This window comes from Phyllostomus discolor, chromosome 8 (assembly GCF_004126475.2).
Source record: "Phyllostomus discolor isolate MPI-MPIP mPhyDis1 chromosome 8, mPhyDis1.pri.v3, whole genome shotgun sequence".
Classification (NCBI taxonomy): Eukaryota; Metazoa; Chordata; class Mammalia; order Chiroptera; family Phyllostomidae; genus Phyllostomus; species Phyllostomus discolor.
In genome coordinates this window covers 105,173,091-105,195,272 of record NC_040910.2, presented here as the reverse complement: position 1 = coordinate 105,195,272, position 22,182 = coordinate 105,173,091, and the positions used below count along the sequence as shown (strand labels likewise).

The window sequence follows — 22,182 nt, the reverse complement described above, 5'->3', positions numbered from 1 at the left end:
AATGAAGCAAGGCTACAAGCCCCTTCTCAGACGCTCAGAGCTTCCCCGCTTTGAGCGAAAGCCCCATTCCCAGACTAAGAAGAAAAGAGAGACCTGCGCCCAGCCTTAGCTGCCATGAGCCCTCACCCTGTGCTGACACAGGGCAACCCCGCCCGGGCGACACAGGACGAGGCTGTGGGAAGGGTCTCCTGCCCACAGGCATCCTGCTGTCCCCAGATCAAGAACCTCACTTTCTGCCAGCTCTGCCAACCCAAGGTCCCGCCCCCGGCTGGCACGTGGTAACAGGAATGCCCACAGCCAGCACACCTTGGTTTTAACAAGTCCCTGCCCAACCAAGCAAGGCTCCGCTGAGCATGTGGTGCACGTGGGGGGTGGGAGGGAGTTTGGGAGCTCCTCACAGACAGCCCCAGCCCCAGCCCCAGCCCACCTCAGGCCAGGCCAGGCCACCAGCACCCAGGGCTTCCCTTCTCTGCGCCGGAGCCAGCCCCACCTGAGCTGTCCGGCCAGGGGAGGGGCGGGGCCTGCAGTCAGTTGGCCCAGTGCGGGACCCTGAGGGGAGGAGGGAGGCGGGTGCTCTTAAGGCGGGTCTGAGGTGAGCTGCGCCTCCCCTGACTGCTCACCTAGTCCGTCTCTGAGAGGTCTCGATCCCAGGAGCCGGGAGTGAACGCAGCTGCCTGTCTGCCCTGGACACCAGGTAGGTAGGTGCCTTGCTTCTTTAAGGAGGAGAAGAAGAGAGGGAGACTCAGCACCTTTCCAGCCCTGACTCATTTAACCCTGGGTCCCCTGCTTCTCCACTTCTGGGGCTCTGGGCTCGGGGCGAAGGTGGGGAGGAAGGGGAAAGAGGCTGTGAAGGAGGGAGACATAGTCTCGGGACCACAGACTGCAAAGTTTAGCACTTTGAGGGAGAAACTCCGTGCCCCGGGGTGTGCAGATGACATAACCAAGGTGCAGGGAGGAGAAGGGGGTTGCAGATTTGGGAAGGGAATTGGTACGGAACCCGGCCTCCCGCCTTTCAGCCTGGCCTGAGCCCTGGGGCTGGGCCCCTCAGGCTGCTAGGGACCCAGAGGTGGGGGGCCGTAGTTTCAGAGGTCCTGCAGGTCCCTGCTGTCCCTGGCCTGGGTGCAGGGGACAGTACAGTCAGACAGAAGCCACTCTTCCGGGATGGCGGGTGAGTGAGGGGTGAGCTAATGAGGCAAGTAGCTTTTGGGGGGACTCAGGCTCACCCCCTCCCACCCCCTCCCTTCACGGACTTGGGCCTGCAGGAGGGAGAAGAGGTTGGCAGTGACGCAGAAGAGGGAAAATGCCAAGGTAGCAGGACGCTCCTGCCTCCGGGGCCCTTGGGAACAGAGAGATTCGAGTCCAGATCTGAAGGGGGATTGGGTGGGAAGGACCTATAAATAGGGCTGAGCTGGCTGGGACCTCTCTGGCCCCTACACCCCCGCCATCCTACCTCTACCACCGCCACCCACACACTCACGAAGTCCTGAGCCCCAGGCACCCGACCCTCCTCCCCCTTAGAGCAGGAACGGAAGAGCTAGGACCGTGCACTGGTAGGGGCGGGGCATCCAGGAACAGAGCCATGTGCCCGGGCCCTGCCCGGGGAGGGCCAGGGAGATTCGGGGACATGCAAGTGAGAGGAGTCTGAAGCAGAGCCCTCCCAGGCCTGTCCCACGGGTTCCAGAATCCCATGAGGGGAAGAGTTGAAAGGGGTCCTAAATCTATGGGGCAGAGGCATGGGGTATGGGAGCCTTGACCACCCAGGTTCAAGTCCCAATCCCACCCCTCGGTTCTGCGGGATGTACGACCTTGGGCGAATCCCTTAGCCTCTCTAGCTCCACAGTAAGAGTGCCCTCCTCGCAGAACCATTGAGAAAAGAACATGAGTCCATTTTAAATGTCTGTTATTATAATATCCCCATTATAGAGATGGGACAAGTGAGGTCCAGAAAGGAAGGAAAGGCTTCCTTCCCAGGGTGGCACAAAAGTAGTTTCCAGAGCAGCTGGCAGGCATCCTAGGTCCTCAGCCTGCGGGGAGGCCCAGGCCCCCAGTGTACTCCATAGAGTCGCTAAGCCCAGCCTCCTCCTCTGCGGGGCCTGGACGAGAACCCCGCCGAGGTCCTGCCCCAGCAAACCCAGGCCTCTGGGAGCGTGTGAGGGAAAAGCCGCAGCTCCGTGTCCTCAGCTGCCCCCGGGAAGGAGCTCAGAGACCGACTCCCTTCCACTGCCATTTATAGACACACTTCGGGAGCCTGGGATGCGCCACCCCCTCCAGGGCTCGGCCAAGGAGAAGCCTGGCGGAGGCCCACAGGAGCCGTGGACGAGGAGAGGGGCCTGGCTCTTCTCATTAACTTCCTGTGTGACTTGGGCAAGTCACGTGCCCTCTCTGGACCGCAGGCGTCCCTCTGCATTTGAACTCCGTGTGGCACAAGGAGTTAAGTGTCCAAAGGCCCACAGCCTGGGTTTGAATCCCTGCTCTGTCCCTCATCTAGGTGTGCAGCCTGTGCCGATTTCTTAACCTCTCTGAGCCTCAGTATCTTCATCTGTGAAATGGGCTGGTACTACGGGTGCAATCCTAGAGGAGAATTACCAGAGATAAACACATAGATCAGCACCGGGCACCTGGTGAACGCTTGATAAACGGGAGCTATCCTCATTTACTCTTATGGAGCTGTTATGCCCTAGACAAGCCCTTATTTCTAAGGAGCATTTTGACCCGTCCAAATGCTTTCCCAAGCAGCGCCTCACCGGTCCCGGGTCCCTCTCGGGGAGGGTGCAGGCCAGGAATTCTCATGCCCACCTCACAGAGGAGGATGCTACGGGTCAGATGTCACCCTAAGGAAGTGTTGGAGCTGGGAATCGAATCTGAATCTTCAAGCTCCAAAGTCCGTATTTATTTCAATAGCTCCAGGCTGGTCTCAACACCTTTTCTAGCACTGGGGGTCTGACTCTGAAAGGGGGTCTCATGGAAGCACCTTGGAAAAAGGAGAAGCAGAGGTGGGGAGTATCGGGGATGAACGGCGAGGCTCAGGGCAGGCAGTGACTGTGATCAGCACGTCCCAGCTCCTTACAGCTTCCTTGGCAGCCCGAGTCCCAGAACCTCTTACCCCTTACCCAGCCCCACCTGTAGCAAAGTGCTAATGTGTGACATTGTGATTAGACAACAGGAAGGACTTTCCACAGTGAGGAAAGTGAGGAAGTGGAGGCATCTCTTTCCCAGAGGAGCATCCAGGGACTGAGTATCATCTGATGTCACTCCCCAGCGCAGAACTGCTCTGTAGCTCCTCCCCCTCGTCCCACGGAGCCCAGCCCGCAAGTCGCTGCATGGCCTGGCCAGCCTGCCTCCCCCACGCCATCTTCCCCTCCGTCTACCCTAGGTGCATCCTGTCCCCATGTGCTCAGTCATGCCTCCCAGTCACCCCCATCTGTCAGGGCCTCTGAACACCTGCGTGGCCAGCTAGCTCCTGCTTTTCCTTCCTGCCTCCCTTTATACATGTTCCTTCCTCCAGGAAGTCCTCCTTAACCTCCCCCCCAGTGCCTACAGAGTCCGCTCCGCTTTCTCCGCTCCTTAGTGTCACTGTTTACGTGATTGCTCACCTGCTTCCTTGTCTGGGTCACACCCTGGCCCACGTGGAGTAGCAGCTAAATGCAGGGGTTCTGACATCGGATAGCCCGGGGTCCACTCTGCTCTGACACTTGTTGGTAACTTCCCCCCCCGGGGCAAGTTATTTACCGCTCTGTGTCTCCATTCCCACATCGTACTATGGTGTAATTATAATATTACTTCATAGGGTGGTTGTGAGGATTTTAAGACTTTGTGCGTAAACACCAGTAACTATGCACACAGTAATTAGTCACTAAATACTAGCTAGCATTTCATAAATAAGGCTGGTACCTAGTAGATATTTAATAAACATCTATCGGAGTTATTTTATTTAACAATAACTTGCATAATGCTTAGTACGGGCCAGGCTATTCTAAGCATGTTACAAGCATTAACTCACTTTGTAGGTAAGGAAACTGAGGCACAGGGAAGTGATCTAACCTGCCCGATGGTACACAGCCAGTAAGTGGTGGAGCCGAGATGCAAACCCAGGCAGTTGGGCTCCAGTTTCCGAGTCTCTCCTTGAAGGAATAAACATGCCTTTGTCTGGCAGGGAGAGGAGGCAGGGGCTTCACCTACAAAACATGCTCAACTCCCCCCTCCCCGGCCTCTTTCAGGTCCTGGGAGCTCCTGGTTGGCAGGTGACATCTCCGGGATATAAGCGAGGCTGATCAGAAGCTGGAGGTAAACTGCGGGACACTGCCCCCGCCATGTCACAGGTGATGTCCAGCTCCCTGCTGGCAGGAGGCCACGCAGTCCATCTGGCTCCCTGTGAAGAACCCAGGAGGGCCCTGCACCCAGCACCCAGCCCCAACTTGCCGGTGATGCCGCAGTGTCCTTACTATACCACACAAGGCTGGGGGACGCAGACGCTGATGGCCCCCACGCCCTGCAAGGAGCCCCACAACAGGCTCCAGCAGGCCCCCCCGGCCGGAGCCAAGGCCAGCGGCCTCCTACCGCCCCTGGGTGAGCAGACCTCAGGCGCCCTGGGTGACCTGGACTCCTACATTGACCTCTCCCTGGAGAGCCTCAACCAGATGATTCTGGAACTGGACCCCACCTTCCAGCTGCTCCCCCCAGGGCCTGGTGGCCCCTGGGCTGAGCCCACCCAGAGCGCCTCCCCGAGGAGAAAGAAAGAGGAACCTGAAGGCTTGGGTAAGGACCGGGGCGCAGTGCCAGGAGGGGGGCAGGGGGCAGAGTTCAGGAAGGAGGACTTTTCTCCAGAGCAGGAGCAGGAGGCAACGTCCTGCTGGGAGATGACCTGCAGCCTTAAACAGTTTGCTTAACTCCCCTGTTTTTGCTGCTATACGAAAGGGATGAAAACAAATTTCCCTCACTATCCACTTCTATTTGGCTCCTGAGTTTGGAAGGTGATGGATGTCTGCTTTGTGTGATTTTTCAGATCATTTAAATAAGCTAACATGTTTATATAAATATGCATACTTATATGTATTTTGTATAATGCCATGCATTATTTATATATATACATATATATTTTTTGTACAATGCCATGCATTATAAATAAGAGCACAGTAGGCATGGGGACCCCAGAACCGTGTTATTCTATGGGTGTCTCTCCTTAGGTCCTAACCTGGGCATCTAAAAATTTTGTGGGGTGTCTCTCTGATCCCCTGTCTCTGTGTAGGGAAGTATTACTCTGGGGAGGCCCAAGCTGGACGGATGGAGCGGGAGGGACCCAGATTTCGGCCTGTTCCGGGTGGCGGCTCTGCTGTGTTAAGCCGTAGTGTGCAGTGAAGGTCGGACGCCGACCTCCTGGTGGGCGGGAGGAGAACCCCGATAGGAAGCCTTGACCAGTTTCCATGGCATCAATTCTCCCACCATGGCCCATTTCAGGCCGCTGACACGATGTCACTGAAGGTGACCTGGGAGAGAGATACATGGCGGCAGGCTACTGCATGGTGTTTGCACTGGGCCGGCCGGCAGATGTAGGTAATCTCAAGAGTGTGGATCATAGTCAAAAGCAGGAAAATCACTGGGATGTGATGAATTCTGAATATGTATTAGTTCTGTTTTTAACATGTCAGTTTATTGCATTTGTTTAAAGCTTTGGTGAGGGAATCGAGAAATTCCATTCTTTTTTTTTTAAGATTTTTTATTTATTTATTTTTAGAGAGGGAAGGGAGGGAGAAAGAGAGAGAGAGAAACATCAATGTGCGGTTGCTGGAGGCCGTGGCCTGCAACCCAGGCATGTGCCCTGACTGGGAATCAAACTTATGATGCTTTGGTTCCCAGCCCACGCTCAATCCACTGAGCTATGCCAGCCAGGGCAGTTTATTGCATTTTTATATAATTTAATGTTTAATAATGGCTGAGTTTAGCAACCAGCCTGACAAAATCCTGGGAATTTAACCATCAGCCATCCTGAGTTGGCACAAGCCACCTCCAGCACACCACTAAATCCTCGGGGGTCTGGAAACCCCTACCTCCGGCTTCAGTTTCCCAAGCAAAAAGTTTTAAGTTTACTTTGAAAATGAAGGTCAAGGAGCAGCAGCCCCATTAGACAGGCTAGAAAACGGAAGCTTCCAGGGATTTAAGCAATCAGCATGGGCCCAGGAGTGTGGGTAGGATTAAAGACAGGGTCCGTGAGAATGTCTACTTGTTTATTGAGTGCTTACTATGTCCAGGCACTGTGCTGAGCACTTTATAGTAGAACCTTTTATCCTCCCAGTTCACCCCCACGAGGTGATTGTTTTATCCTCATTTTATGGATGAAAAGCCCGAGGTTCATGGAGTTGAGTCAGGAGCCAGTCCTCCAGCCTAATCACGGGAGTCAGGCAGACCCTACACGAGCTGTTCACTTCACTCCTTTGTGTCTCAGACTCCTCGTCTGTAAAATATAAATGAGTTCTTACCTCAAAGGGTGTTGCAGGGATTAAAAGAAACAACACCCGGGTGTTTACCACCAGTCCTGGCGCACCGTGAGTCACTCTAAGCCACGGCTGCTTTATTAGACGCCAGGGCTGCATTCAGGACCGGCCCCAGCACAGGGTCAGGCTCCGGGGAGAAAACGAGCCTGGCACCCAGGTCCTCTGGCGCCGGGGCCCCTGACCTGCCTTCTGTTCCTCCCACTGAGCTCTGCCTGCCAGGCCAGTTAAAAGAACTGCCTCCCGCCCTCGCCCTCCCTCGACAGTCATCCTGCATTTTACGGCGAGGCCCGGGCGTGCCTCTGCAGGGAAAGGGGTTGGGGCCTAATTGCCAGTGACAAGAGCGAGTCCAGGACTTTAATGTTCCTGCCCCAAGGCAGACTTTCCGTTCTGCACACTCCAGGCCGGGGCGGGGGTGGGGGTGGGGAGCGTCCAGACCAGTCTCTGCGGAGCATCCACCTGTGTGAGGTGGGGACACGGACAGTGGGCCCTTCCCCCAAGGGGCCGATGAGCAGAGAGAGGTCTGTGTTCTCACATGTCCTGGCCACAACCCGCTAACACAAGGATGAGTCCACCGGACTCAGGCGCTCAGAAGGCAGCCGTGGTTCAAGAGGCCTGAAGAAGCCCCTCGCTCTGTCCTAGCTCCTTGTGATGGAATGGTGTTTTTTCTTTCAAGATCTATTTATTTATTTTTAGAGAGGGAAGGGAGGGAGAGGGGGGGACATCAGTGTGCACAATGTGCGGTTGCTGGGGGCTGTGGCCTGCAACCCAGGCATGTGCCCTGGCTGGGAATCGAACCTGTGACACTTTGGTTCGCAGCCCGCACTCAATCCACTGAGCTATGCCAGCCAGGGCGGAATGTTTTTTTTTTTTAAACCCTCTCCTCTAATCTGCACTTGGATACCTGTGATATCTGGGAGCTCACTCCCTCCCGACCCAGCCCGGCCTAGTCGGCTCCCCGTTAGGAAGTTCTGTCTGATCTCTCAGAATAGCGAGTGCCCGCCGGTCACTGCGCTGAGCTGCACCGAGCATCTTGACCTCCCAAAACCCTCCCCTCAGACCTCCACGGCTGCTGACACAGCAAGCTCTCCCCAGCCCGTGGCAACCAACTCTGGGCACCTCGGTGAGCTGCCACGTGGCCACGGCTGTTCCCTGCAGTCTCACCCTTCCAACTTTTGGGGTGTCGAAGGGAAGGTAACAGTGGTGCTAGCAAATGCCTGCTGTTTCTCTTCCCTCACTTGGCAAAATTAAGAATTAAACATCGGTGATCCTACGCTGATCCCTCCCCTAAATGCAGGCAGGGGCAGAAGTAGGTTCACTGTTGTTCACATGGAAAACAATACAATAATCCATAAATAATAACATAAGAGTCAACTCTGTTCCGAGTGCGCACAGCTGTGAGCCTACCTGCGCCCCAGCCTGCAGGTCCAGGAAGACCTTGGTGCTGCCGGCCCCTGCCCTCTGCCCTGTGGAGGAAATAGCGATGAGCTAGCTCCCTGCCCCTGCCTCCTGCGGACCTTCCTTCAGGTTCGGTGGTGACCGGGCAGGGCTCCCATCCCACAGGGGATGCGGCTCCTAGAAGCCAACCCCGTATTTCTTTCTCTATCCTCCCTTCCTCCCCTCCCCATCTTTGGAACAGACCCCCACATTTTATTTTCCAGCAGTTTCTGCCAGGAAAGGCTGTTTGCCAATCCCAAGTGAAAGGTGCCTAAATACGGTCTCTCCTTCCCCCACCCACGTGACCCCACCCACCCACCTGGGTGCTGGCACCCACTTCCACTGCGCCCTGCTCAGACTCGCCCCAGGGGCCTGTAAACAGTGACTGCACCCGGTGATGGGCGGGGTTAGGGCTCCCCCTCCCTCTCCCCCAGGCAAACACACCTCGCCAACAGCAGGAAGTGACTCACAGCTCCGGGCCACTCCTGCACTCCCCGCTGGCTTCCTCCTCCCCCAAGCATGGCCCTGGGAGAGTTTGCATGGCCCGGTGAGGACGTGGCCCAGAGCTTCCCCGGACCAACAGACCCTCCCCAAAGCAGCTGAGCACCTTCTCAGCACCTTCTCTCTGGCCAAGGCCTCAGGGGAAAGGTCCCCAGGAGCCCCCTCCTCCAGGCAAGAGGTCCCCCATCAGAGCACAGGCACAGAAGTCCGGTTCCTCTTACTCCCTGGCTGTGCCACACTGGACACCTCACCTAACCTCTCTGTGCCTGGATCTCTCATCTGATATACGGAATTAATAGTATTTCCTGCTTCCATGGAGTGATCGTGAGGGCTGAATAAATTCATGCAGGTAACATGTTCGTAACAGTGCTGGCAGAGAGCACTTAATAAATACCAGCCTTTATTAAAAACCGTGCAGTAAATGTTAGCTCCACCCCCTCCCCCCATTTCTCTGGGCCTCAGTGTCCTCTATAAAAGTGATGTCTGCTGGCGCTGGCCATGAGGGCCGTTGTGAAGCTTGAAAGGATTATGGGTATAAACACTATAAAGTCCTATAAAAATACAAGTTGTGCTTGCCAAACTTCCAGAAGAATCCACTCCATTCCAAGACCTCATTTCTTTCAGAGCCCACAGCACATGGTGCCAAATATTCTCCCCTTGCCGTCAGCAGTGGGACCCACGCTTCAGCCAGAGCGCGTTAGCCACCTGGCCAGTGCTGCCCCCAAAAGCAGGCGGGGAGAAGATGCTCCTAGGGCCCCAGGGGGGGCCAGACTCCGGGCTCCGTTCATCCGTGCACTTTATCCTCACTGCAAGTGTTGGTTTTACGCCCCCACTTCGCACACGAGGAAACTGAGGTTCAGGGTGGTTAGGAAAGGTCCCCGATGCCTCTGGGTGGGAAAGCGGCAAAGCCAGGACTCACACCCAGGCTGGTCTGACGACAAAGCCAGGCCCGTGCCTCTGCCTCTGGAGCAACAAGCCCAGGTCAGCCCATCATCGCCTCTCGTCTGACGCAGCCCCGCACCCAGCCCCGGCCCAGCAGGCTCAGACAGAGGCAGCGGTGGTGAGCAGAGCCAGAAGGCCCTGCCCCAGAGCAGGCCGGGGCAGGCAGGTACTCCAGAGTCACGGCAGGCGGGGTGCGCATGCCAGGGCCCAAGTAGGTGAGAGGTAGGCAGACAGGAGCTGAGGGTGCAGTTTCCTGGGGACTCTGCCTCAGTTTCCATCCTGGGAAGCCAGAGGCAGGGGTCACAGCCCTCGGTAACCCCCACTTTTCACCACCTTTGCTGGAAAAGCACTGAGGATAGTTCCTCTCCCCCAGGCCAGGAAGAGGGGTGTCCATCTCCACCCTGGGGAGAACCACAGGGCACCCCACTCCAGGGAGGAACACGGTCTGGGCACAAAAGTCCTAGGTGCCCCCAACTGGGGAATTTAAGAACTTCGGAGTGAGCCAGCAGCCAGGGCCAAGTGCGATGACCAGCCACCAGCACGGCCCGCCCTGCCCTCTGGAAACTCCTGCCCTAAAGCAGAGTTCTCAAACTCTGCGGTGGACCCTGATCCCCAGGTTCTCGCTAAAATTGCAGATTCTGATGCGATGGGCCCGGGGTGGAGCCTGAGATTCTGCACATCAGGCCCGCTCCCAGGTGGAGTGCGCTGCTGGGCAGGGACCACGGTGACGCTGGAATCACCTGGGGAACTAAACAAACAGCCTGAGGCCTGAGCCCACCCCAGAGATGCTGGTCTAATGGGCGCAAAGGGGAGCCTGGGCACTGGGACTTTTAAAAGCTCACTGGGTGACCCTAGGGTGCAACCAGGGCTTCACAGTAGGTTCAGACACAGAAACAGCTTTCTCACCCCCTGAGTAACAGAGGCGCCAGGAGAGGTGCCTGGCACACTCAGGTCATTTCAGACCCCCCCCAGGGGGGGCACAAAGGGCTTACTACTATGTGCCAGTTTTAAAGGGCTGACTATGTGACAGGCACGGCGATGGGCCCCCTGCCTTCATCTCATTCCGTCCTCACTGCCTGTTTGACAGGCGTGGAGACTGAGCGTCTAGGTGACGAGGGCAGTTAGCCAGGCTCTCCCAGGCAGCAAGTGGCAGAGCCCGGCCTGAAACCCAGGGCTGCCTGACTCCAGGGCAAGGCCGGTCCCCACCAAGGGAAGATATCACAAAGAGGGTGACTCTGGCACTGGGCCCTGCAGGTGGAGCTGGACACCAATCCTGACTCCAGTGAGATTCTCGCTCTGGGTCTCAGTGGTCTGGCCTGTTTAACAGAGGGGGCTCTCCCAGCGTCCCCCAGGTCCTGGGAACCCAGCCTCCCGGTCTCACCAACGCTCTGCCTCTATCCCCAAAGATATCAAGTACATCGAGGTCACCTCCACAAGGTCAACGTGCCACGACGGCCCCCAGCGCTGCTCCAGCCCGTCGGTCAGCCCGCCGTTCGGCTCCCCACGCAGTGGCGGCCTCCTCCTTTCCAGAGACGTCCCCCGAGAGACCCGGAGCAGCAGCGAGAGCCTCATCTTCTCTGGGAACCAAGGCAGGGGCCACCAGCGTCCTCCACCCGCCTCTGGGGCTGCGTCCTCTCACCCCCCACCCTCTCCTAGCATCTCCATCCCCTGCACAAGGAGCAAGGCCTCGGGCCCCCATGGCCTGGGTTCCCCGCTGAAGGCTTCCGCAGGCTTGGAGAAGAGGCTGGGCGGCCCTGGCCCCCAGCAAGGCAGCAGGGGCTCCGCACTCTCAGCCAGCCCAGCATCTGACGTCAGCTATGTGTTTGGAAGGTAGGTCACTCCCAGGACAGCTTCTGACGCTTCCCCCACAGCGCACGCACACACACACGCGCACACACATGCTCATGCACACACAGAGCCTAGAACTGGAGAAGCACCCTGCTTGGAGCAAAATCTGGGAATGCACCAAAAATAAAAGAGTGGCTGTTCTCCTTTATGCCACCACAGCCATTGGGATCTCAAGCCTTCCATTTGGAATAGGATTCAGTACACAAAAATCTTGACTTACATCCACCTCTTGGGAAAAGAATCGTATTAATAAGGCCCACCTGTATCCTTTCCAGCCCTCATGCAGTCCATCTTGAGGAAGGATTTGGTTCTTGTTTTGTTTTGTTTTGTTTTAAAAGATGTAAATAGACTTGAGGGGCCTAGGGTGAACCATTTAGGAAAAAAGAGACTCCTTCCTCTTTGTTGCTGCAAAACCCAGCAGGAGAGAGGCAGACCTGGACATGACTGACAATCGCCCAGCCCGGTCCCCCCGCAGGCCCCCCGGTGGAGCTGCACTCACCCACCCACCCTGCACAGGAGGGCCCAACCACAGGACCTCTGTCCCCCCACCCCAGTTCCAGAGCCGCTGGTGGAGGCAGTCCCCAGCAAGGAGGCTGGGGTCCCACGGCCGTGCCCGCTGGCACGGGCCTGTGAGCTCGGGGAGAGTCCGGCTGGGTGCAGAGCTGCCTCCTCCTCCCCCAGCTGGGGAATTCCCTCGGCATTAGCTCGGACGGGTCCACTGCGGGTCCAGCCTGTGTGCAGGGTTCATGGGAGTGATGGAGCTGATGGGGATGCTGGTGTGACGGCTCAGTCAGACCTGCCTTGCTGGGGAAGCAGAGGGAATCCGTCCAGCCTGAGGCCTGTGGTGTGCGGAGGGGCAGCCCATTTGGCTACTTTAACTGACCCAAGACTCAACAGCGCAAGGACATTTCTGCATCCTTCGGCACCCCTTGGGGGTCAGGCAGGCATGCCTTGTGCTCCGGGCTATAGGGAGTGGATTCTGCAGCATTTTACTTGGCCAAGGCCGTAGGCACCTAGATCGCTGAACACCAGAGCCTGGCTCCCGCCCCCGAGCGCCCACCTCGGCACCCTAACGCCCTGCCCGTCTGCCACTCTCTCCCCTTGCAGCAGCCAGTCCCTCCTCCGCTGCAGCCTCTCCAGCCAACAGTCATGCTCTAGGTCCTTGGAAAGCCCGGCCAGCTCTTCCTCCAGCCTCCACAACCTGGGCCCAGCGTCCCTGTGTACAAAAGCCTGTGACATCCAGGTCCCCAGCAATACCATCGCAGGCGTGGGCCGGCCCAGAGCCACCTGCTCCCCACCACTGGCCAAGGAACATGCCAGCAGCTGCCCCCCATCCATCGCCAACTCCATGGTGGACATACCCATCGTGCTGATCAACGGCTGCCCGGAACCAGGGTCTCCCCAACCCCAGGGGACCCCAGGACACCAGGACTCCGTCCGATCTGGGGCTGCTTCTGCCAGCAACCCTTGTCCGGCCACCAGGAGCCACAGCCAGTCCCCGCCAGAAGCCTCTCCCGCCCCATCCCCAGAAGGCACAGGTAAGCCGACACCTCAAGCACTGCAAGCTTTGGCCAGGGGGGCCAGACAAAGCACCAGCGGGCTTCTGCGATAGTCAGTCAACACACTGACTGAGAGCCTACTGTGTGCCAAGCACCATGCCAGGGAGTCGGGAGAGAGGAAATCAGTCTAAAAAGAGAGGCCAAAAGCAAGGATAACTGTAGACTAGGATAAACACGAGGGTAAAGGAATGTTCGAAGTCGTATGGGACCACAGAGGGAGGGGTGACCCCCTCGCCCTGGAGAACTGGGAGGACTCCGCAGGGGGAGGGACGCCTTCGCTGAGTCTGGGTGCAGATCAGGCATCCGTGGCCAGGGCAGGAGAGGAAAGGGGTCCCCAGCAGAGGGAATAGCGCCCACCAGCGTGACGGTGTGGAGCACAGGGCATGTTTAGGAGATGACTGGACTGCCAGGGAGGTAGGTCGCTGGGAGTAATTCAGGGCCAGATTGTAAAAGGCCTTGAACACTGGGCTGAAGGGTAGATTTTACCCTTCAGGCAACGGGAGAGCATGAGTGTCTCACACAGGAGAGTGATGGGGCAGTCGACAGATCCGCTTGGCAGATGAGTTACGTACAGGGCCCGGCTCGTTTGGTTCTGTTTGGGTTCTTGTCATGAGGTGGTCCAGACAAGCCGGAGCGGAGCCTGCACCAGGGTGGTCGTGGGGGGGTGGGAGGAGAAGGGACAGAGCCCAGAGACCCTCGGGCCGTGGGAGCAGCAGCCTCGATGACTAAACTCAGCTCAGGAGAGGGAGACGGGGAGGGGGAGGGCGAGTCAGTGGGCCGTGACTCTGGAGCCAGTCGGCCGTAACTCTGACGCTGGCGGATGGACAGGCAGACAAAGGCGGACAGGGGAACGGAGCCGAGGCGCGCCAGTTCAGACAGCTAAGACCACGACACAGCAAACGGCCTCCTCCCCAGAGGCTGTGCCTGCAGGCCTGCGACAGAGCAAACCCACCCAGAGCCCAGAGCGGTAAACAACAGGCTGGGAGCAGGGCCCTTGCTAGCCCCAGGGACACTGCCCCTCCTCGCTCAGCTGCTCAGCCATCTCCTTCCCAGGGCCGGCCTCTCAGCCCTCCCTGGGCCGCCAAAGGGGTATCAAGGTGACTCACAGCCTGGGGGGGCATACAGGGGAGGGGCAGGAGGGATGAAATGCTGACTCCAGCTGGCTGCTCCATCCCACTCTGGCTCGAAGCAAGAGAAATGCACAGGCCTTTGAATCTGCTCTGACTGTCTTCCTAGGGCAAATCATTTGCCGATCTTAGTCCAGTTTTTGTGAGTTACTCTCCGCTGGCCACAACACACCTTTTCAAGATGCTGAAGTTCAGAACTGCTGCTCTCTGCCGTAGGGACCTGGAAAATGGGCATTTGGGCATCCAGAGAGCACATTTACTTCATGTGGGGATAGTCCTATCCTGGTTTGGTGCTCTTTGGGATTATCACTCAAAACACCCCGGGGATCTTATTAGATTCGCAAAACAGTCTCACAGCAAAGTTCACGGGAGCTTCACAGGCTATTGGAGTGTAAGGGGCCCTCCGCGGTTTGTTTCTGAGTCCACTCAGCCCCCTCTGGGTTTCAGGGGCCGGACAGTGGTCCCCAGACAGAGTCAGGAATCCCATTTCCTGACCTCCAAGCACACCCTTTCCTGCCTGGACCTGCTGTTTTCCCTTCCTTCACCTTTTCTTTCCTTCTCTTTGCCAAACTGAGCAAATCCCTAAGGAACCTGCAGGGTTATTAAGGAGGAGAACAGTGAGAAATCAAACAAAGGATGTATCTCAGAATCCCGTATTTATCCTTTATTCAGTCCCCAGCAGGCAGCACTAGGTTTGAGAAACAATTTCTCATGAAACTGAGATTTTCATCTATTTGGGGTTTTTTTAATCCATTACCAAGGATACAAGGGAAGACCCCTAAATACTAGATGTGCTGAACCCTGAAGTTCTTCTGTTGTATTCTGCCCCTTTAGGCAGTTGGAGATACAGTTGTGGTTAGGGTAGGAGAGGGTGGGTTGAACAGGACCGCTGGGCAGGGGGTGGGGGAGGGTCTCCCAGCTCCCCTCTGTCCAGCCTACAGGGTGCCCCCTTCTCTGTCCATCTCCAGGTGCCGCCCGGGACATGCAGCCCACCATGAAGTTTGTGATGGACACCTCCAAATACTGGTTCAAGCCGAGCATCTCCCGAGAGCAAGGTAAGGGGACACGCGGTGCTTCGGGGGGGTCGGGCCTGGGTCCTGCAGTCGGGGCCCTGGGTGGCGGCAGAGAAGGGAATGGCAAAGGGCAGGTCCCGGGAAGGGCATGTCCTTGTCCTGCGTGTGGACCTCACGACCTGAGGGATGACATGAGAGCAAGGACTTCCCGGGAACGAGAGGCGGCTCTGGAACACCCACTCCATGAAGACCCTCTGGGGCTGGTGGGCGGAGGGCGTCCAGGTGGGGCGGTAACCGTCTCTGACCTGAGGACTATTCCAGCCATCGAGCTGCTGAGGAAGGAGGGGCCGGGGACCTTCGTCGTGAGGGACAGCTCTTCCTACCGAGGCTCGTTCGGCCTCGCCCTGAAGGTGCAGGAGGCCCCCGCAGCTGCGCAGAACGCGTCAGGTATGCGCCTGTCTCGGGGCCTGTCCAGGCAACAGCGTAGGGTGGGGTCCAGTCCCAGCTCTGCTGCTGCTTGCAGGGTGACCTTGGGCTGGGCCCACCATGACCCCTGGGAGCAGCGCCCACCTCAGCCTCCCCCTGGCGGCCCTGCAGCCCTGGGGCTCTGTGAGAAGCTCCTTTCACAGCCAGCCTGAGCCTCGAAGCCCCTCCCCGAGTCCCCAGATTCCCTGCTTTAATCTCCTGGTGGGACGAGGAGGAGGAAGGTCCCAGCCCCGCTCCAGGCTGCTCTCTTCTGAGCGCCCACCTCCCTCCAGACCGGACTCCATGTAAAAACACATGTGTGGCAGCTTATCACGTGCTTGCCCGTGGTCTCGTACATGCAACACACGGGGACGGGACATCCACCCTTCCCCAGACACTGTGGAAGGCACCAGGGTGCCTCGCTGGGGACAGAGGTTAAACACAGGTCCCTGCAGCACGAGGTGCCTGGTCACAGCCCCTCCCTGAGCTCCGGGAGTGCAGCTCTCTACAATGAACATGAGGTGACAGGGCCACAGAGAGTTAGCAGACGGCCCCACAGAGCAAGTAAGTGGTGGAGTGGAAACCCAAGGAAGAAAAGCCAGCCGGGATTTCTCTACCCTACGCCTCTCGCCTCTCGGGCTACATAACAAAGTGAGCCCTGGGGTGCTGTTGGCCATGAAGGAAGCCTTGCTCGTGAGCCCAGAGAAAGGAGGGAGCTGTGGGTTGGCGGAGAAGTGGGGGGGGGCATTGTTTGCCCTCCCAGGCTGGCTCCGGGGGAGACCATCTGGTGGAGGATCATAGGCACCCGGGAGGGGGCAGGGAGGGGGAGAGAAACCAGGCTGAAGAGTTGAGATTTGGTCTAAACCACCCCTGAGGGTTCTTGAGACCAGGAGAAAGGTCTGCTGAAGGGAGAGTCACTGGCCGCAGGAGCCTTTGAGCAGAAGTGCGGGTCCCTCCTGCGGGGGAGGCCTTAGAGACGGGGTTCCCGCCTACAGCCCCAGAGGCAGGAGCGGGAGGAAAGGGAGGAACGAGTTGACCTCCAGATGGACCCCGAGCGGGCTCTGGATCGCTCACCCACACCCATGCTTCCTCCTCCTTTCTCTGTCCAGGTGAGGACAGCAGTGACCTGATCCGCCACTTCCTCATCGAGTCCACCGCCAGAGGGGTGCATCTCAAAGGGGCGGATGAGGAGCCCTACTTTGGTGAGCCCCCAGGCCCCCCGGGTGGGCCCGCCACCCTGGGCCAGGAGGGTGGTCTGGGAAAGGCCTTCTCATGCAAGACCGCCCATGTCCTTGCAGGGAGCCTCTCGGCCTTCGTGTGGCAGCACTCCATCATGGCCCTGGCCCTGCCCTGCACGCTCGCCATCCCGCAGAAAGGTGGGTCTGGGCCCCCCGGAGGCAGAGGCGGGGCGCCGGGTCTGCGTGTTCTCACCAGCAGGGGAGGGCTCCGAGCGGTCGCGTCTCACCTGATTTGTGGGCTATTTCGGTGCCACAGTGACAAGTGCATACTCTAGAATCCCTGAGCCTCAGTTTCCTCATCTGTGAAATGGGGGCAGCTGTCATCATGCCTACTTAGCGGACTGGTGCACGGATTAATTGATATAACTCGGGCGAGGCTCTTAGCACAACACTGGGCACAATGGACGTTTGATGAATAGCAGCCTTCTTTGAGAGGATGAAAGGAACATTAAATTAGCCAGTCTGGGGGGCGGGGGGGTGGGGGTTTTTTCCTTCCAGGTCTAACATTTACTGGGGATTCCCCCATTCATTCATACCTCACTCCACCCTGTAGAGTAGATGTTGCTGTTACCCCCATTTCACAGATAAGAAAAGTAGGGTTCAGGGTGTTAAGTAACTCACCCAAAAACACTCAGAGTCCGGCCTCAAGTCCAGAGCAGGAAGCCCCCTCTAGAGTTTATAGCTGAGCCGCACCCCCAAGCACTCCCGACAGAGCGAGGGAGGGGGTCGTCTCGCAGGAGGAGCAGCAAGGGGGCTTCTGGGAGAGGGAGCAAGGACCCGGGAGCCCCTGGTGGGGGGATGGCGACAGGCTCTCTACATGTGGGTCAACAGGCCTGGGTTGGTGCGGACTGGAATGAAGTAAGGGGTCAGCAGCTTCTGAGGACCAGGTCACTGCAGCTGTCCCAGGGCTGGAGGAGGAAGGAAAGGAAGGAGGCATCAAAAGGCTCGCGAGCTGGGCGCCGGGGAGCCCGAAGCGGCCCCTCTCGCCCAATTCCAGTAACCACACCTGGTTTCTCAGCCCAGTCATTTCCTGGAGGTGTGGGTGGAGGTGGAGACGTTCAAAGGCCTTAATGAAGCCTGTTCCTAGGAGAGGGGTCCACTCACTCCCCCCCTGGCCCCTCGGGGCTTGTTCCTTTACTTTGGCTCAGAATTGGGAGGTGCAGACGGAGCCTCAGACCCCTGGACAGACAGCCGGGCCTCCTGCCCGAAGAAATCTGCGGGTGAGTGATACGTGGGAGGCTCTGGGCTGGGCCGTGCCCCTGGAGGGCACCTCCCAGCCCTGCACGCACGCACGTGCACACGCATGTCCACACGTGTTTCTCATCACTGCCTTATTTCTTCATCTTTAACAAGGTGCCACATTCCTCCCCCTCCCTGTAAACCGGGAGATGAGAGGCTGCAGGCAGTGGGCCAAGGGGAGGAGGGACCGGAGAGCAGGGGCCCTGGGGAGGCTGACACCACATCCTGCACACACAGGGGCACAGGCAGACATGCTGGGGTCTGTTTGGACCTGCAGTACCTGTTCTAGAGGTGACCTCTGTGTCTGCCATCCTCTGGGGGGGCCTGGGGGCTTCCACAGGCAGATGGTCCCACCTCCTCATGTCCAGAGGCCAATCACAGATCAGCACTTGTCTGAGTGACAGCTCCTACTTTGTTTCCCTAAGCACAATGGCCCCCTCCCCACCCTAGTCTTTTCTCTCAACAATGAACAGGGGCTGCAAGGGGTGGGTGGAGGTGGAGGTGGAGGCAGCATCAGCCATGGGTCTGAGCAGAAGGAAGGTTTGCCTGAGTGTCCCCACAAACAGGGCATGTTGTCCCACCCCCGAGGGCCAGGGGCCAGGGCAGTACAAAGCAACAGATGATCCCAGAGTCCTCAGGGGTAATCCGCAAATTAGTCACCCACACAGTCTCAGTCCGTCTGCCCAGCGGCTCAAAGAGGAGCCCTACTGGCTTTCTGAAGAAGACAGGCCACCCTGCCCCCTGGCTCTGGCCAGAGGAAGGACCAGGGCCTGGGTGACCCCCGCCCACCCCACGGATCCTGGCAGGGCCCCAGCTCAGTGTCTGCCTCCCACAGGCTGCCATGCCCTCTACCTGAGTTCCGTGAGTGTGGAGACCCTGACCGGAGCCTTGGCCATACGGAAGGCTATCTCGACCACCTTGGAGAGGGACGTCCTCCCCACACCCACCGTGGTCCACTTCAAAGTCACCGAGCAGGGCATCACCTTGACCGACCTCCAGAGGAAGTAAGGGACCTCCCTTACCCTGGGGCTGCAGGGCCGGGCAGGGTGAGCTGGAGGGCACAGCCAAGAGGGTGATGGACCAGTGATGAAGGTAGAATTCAGTGTCCTGGAGCCCATGGGGTCAGTGAGATGCTGAGTGACCCCAGGCAAGTCCTGTGTCTCCACTGAGCCTCACTGCAATGACCTGCCAAAGCTCCCTTCACTGTGACTGATAGAGGTGGAATCAACCAGCATCCACTGGGCATCGATTAAGTCCGCACCCACTGACAGGACATCTGGCAGCCACTGGGACTCAGTGGGACGAGGCTGCTCCTTCCCTGGGCTCAGGAATTTACAGTCTAGCGAGGGCCTGGTGCTGGGCTGGAAAAGCAAGAGACGACCAAGACATAATTCCTGTCCTCAAATAGTTAGATGACAGGGTGGGCAGGGAGGAGAAAGGGGCCAGAAAACCCCAACACGGAGGACAGACACATGGCAGAAGCACCCCATGAAAGGCGGGATGTACAAGCACGTGCCCCGGGGCCCGGCGGTGGGAAAGGTCCCGCTGGGCTGCAAGGGGCCCGGCTGGGAGGCTGGGAGGGCAGGGAGCTGGAGATGCTGGAGGCACACGACCCAGGGACCAGCCCTCACCAGCTCGCTCCCCTTCTCGCCTTTCTCCTCCCAGGCTGTTTTTCCGGCGCCATTACCCCCTTGCCACCCTCCGCTTCTGTGGCATGGACCCCGAGCAGCAAAGGTGAGTTCAAGCTGGGCCACAGGAGGAAGGCCATCCAGGGCCCAGCTGCCCATGAAGTTCCCTTCTGGCTCTGGGACTGGGGTCCCAGACGGGCCAGGGACAGCAGAAGGAGGGGCAGGCGGGATGTGGTGGGGGCAGGGACGAAGCTGGGCATCCTCCACCCTGCTCAGCCAGGGCTGGAGCGGGAGTCGGAGGCACGGAGCAGAGCCTCAGCCCTCACTCCTGTCCGTGTTCCTTCCCACAGGTGGCAGAAGTACTGCAAGCCCTCCCGGTAAGGCCTTCCTGTCCACTCGGTTGGTCCCCGTAAGAGGTCTCCCTGAGGCAGGGCCTCCCACCCAGCATGGGGCAGGAATTAAGAAAGAATGGGGGCCCATCCTGACCTTAAGAACCCTTGATGGGGGCGGCACAGGCCCTAACCTCAGGGAACCTTAGTCTGTAGGGAGGCTCCCGGCTGATGGCCAAGACACATCCTTGCCCTCCCCACTCTGATGGGATATACATCACCGGTCCTGTAGTTCCCAGGGACCCCCATGTCAAAATGAGGGAAACCCAGATCTTGAGCCCAGGGGCCTCCCAGGCTGACACTTGGCTGGGGCAGGGGCAGGGGCAGGGAGGGGCTCTGTGGGCTGAGCTCCCTGGTCCTCCCAGCCTGGGGCCGCCCGCGGTGCCCCTCCTCACTCAGGCCGCCCTCTCCCACCAGGATCTTCGGGTTTGTGGCCAAGAGCCAGACGGAATCACAGGAGAACGTGTGCCACCTCTTCGCAGAGTATGACACGGTCCAGCCGACCTCCGAGGTCATCGGCCTGGTGAACGCTCTGCTGCAGGACGCAGACAGAGTGTAGAGGGGAGCCCCCTGCGCGTGTCCCCGGATCTCCCAAGGCACTCGCTCAGAACTCCTCTCTGCCCCTCCACACGCTGCTGCACCACGCTGACGGACCGGTGTACTGAACTGAAGGAGACTGGTACTCAGTGGAAACCTTTGAACCCCCCTGTGACCTTCAGCAGTGACCTTCATTCAAACCCCCCTGGGCCTCCGTTTCCCCATCCAGGAAAGGAGGCCAATAGGACCCACTGTTCTTCCGAGACTTTGGTGGGCGTCTGAACACGCTCCCTGCGGTTCTGAAGCGCAGCCATCTCTGAGGCCCCCACGTGCAAACAGCCTCTGGGGACGCCCGGCCCCATCAGCCTGGACGCCAGAGGCCTGCGCCCCTGTTCACTGCAGACAGCAGGGCTGGGTCGTTAGACCACGGGGCCCTGGCCAGGGGCCGCTGGCCTGGGAGCAGGTGGATGCAGGGTGTGCTGACTCTCTTTCCCTCCACATCTGTTCCTTTCCGCATTTCCCCAAAGGCTTCTCGGGCAGCTGTTCCCAGGACAAAGCTGAATTCTCTGGCCCGGGTTCTTCCCGCCAGGAGGCCATGGCTGCTAGGGCAGCTCAGCCAGGGCGGACTTGTCCCCATGGTCAGAGCGGACCCAGCTGTCCTCGCGTTCTCGATGTCTAATCCCCTCCACTGCAAATTAGTGTCAAAGCCCCATCTTTTCAGTTTTTGGAAAGCCAGTGTCCTCCTATTGGTGCTACAGCGGTCCCAAATGTTGCCAGTGTGACCACATCTGGAGTGGGGACAGAGAGACCCCTCCAGAACAGACACAAGGAATGGATCTCTCTAGTTCTGCCTCAGCCCCAGTCTTTCTGAGTCCCCCAACCCCCAACACACCCACAGACACAGACACACACACCCCACTCTACGGTGGTGTGGCGACAACTAGCCCTACAGCCACAGGGGGGCAGCAGAGAGTCAGGAATGCAGCCAGGCCTCCACTCCAAGAAGCTCGGAGAAGCTGGGCGGCCATTCCCGCCCCACCCCCACCCAGCCTTCCAGAAAACTGGGATAGTTTGTCTGGCAGGCCTGGGGTCCTAAGGAAGCCACGCCATGAGGGCGGAAGGCGGGGCTCAGAGAAGAAGCCCACGTTTACTCTATGAAGACAAGTACCTGCTGTCTTCTAACCGGGGGCCCAGCTAGAGCATCATTATTTTTGGCCAAAGTTGGGCCTCACAGATTACGATTTCAACCCAGGAAACCAAACCAGACTGAAGTGGCCCTGAGCTGGTGGACCGGCTGAGACCGGCCCACCCAGCCTGCGGTCTGGCACCGCTCCACCACCAGAGGCTGCAGAATGTTAGGCAAGGTTCTCAAGGTCACAGTGCCAGAATCCTCAAGGTCACGCCCAGGGGCAAGGGGCGGGGGAAGTAGGAGCTGGCAGAGAGCCCTCCACATGCTCCTGGGTGCCTGTGTCGCTCCCATCACGGAAAATAAAGTGTCTGTCTTTGCACAACAGTTGGTTCTAAGGCCATCGGGACTGTCCCCTCAGGGATGGAGACCTGAACAGAGGAGGGGACCTGAGTTGGCAGCAGTTGGCTCTGTCTTAGGGAAGCCCACCGGTGCCCCACCCCCTCCCAGCAGGACAGCCTCCACTGGCTTCCACTTCACAAACCATCGCTTAAACCATGCTCTGTCCCTCTCGTGTCCAGCACGATCCCTTTCCTGCCACTCTGCCAGGAAGACAGAGGGTTAGGGCTTCTCCTGTGTGGTACCCCC

The 22,182-nt window shown here is 58.5% G+C and overlaps 1 protein-coding gene across 1 annotated transcript; it reads left to right on the top strand.

Moving 5' to 3' along the window:
• Positions 1 to 431: 431 nt before the first annotated feature.
• On the top strand, positions 432 to 21,919 carry TNS4 (tensin 4). Its single transcript, XM_036033875.1, has 13 exons — positions 432 to 694; positions 4,218 to 4,755; positions 10,772 to 11,195; positions 12,321 to 12,751; positions 14,868 to 14,954; positions 15,234 to 15,359; positions 16,487 to 16,579; positions 16,676 to 16,753; positions 17,764 to 17,835; positions 18,690 to 18,858; positions 19,520 to 19,588; positions 19,833 to 19,859; positions 20,289 to 21,919. Exons 2-13 carry the CDS (start codon positions 4,311 to 4,313, stop codon positions 20,428 to 20,430), a joined length of 2,163 nt encoding a protein of 720 aa, XP_035889768.1. The 5' UTR covers positions 432 to 694; positions 4,218 to 4,310; the 3' UTR covers positions 20,431 to 21,919.
• Positions 21,920 to 22,182: the final 263 nt, after the last annotated feature.

Bases quoted from the DNA above. Each gene is read 5' to 3' on its own strand.
- TNS4 (XM_036033875.1), top strand. From the start codon at position 4,311: ATGTCACAGGTGATGTCCAGCTCCCTGCTGGCAGGAGGCCACGCAGTC. The intron at 11,196-12,320 runs GTAGGTCACTCC...CTCCCCTTGCAG, and splicing joins GTCAGCTATGTGTTTGGAAG to CAGCCAGTCCCTCCTCCGCT. The intron at 18,859-19,519 runs GTAAGGGACCTC...TTCTCCTCCCAG, and splicing joins TTGACCGACCTCCAGAGGAA to GCTGTTTTTCCGGCGCCATT.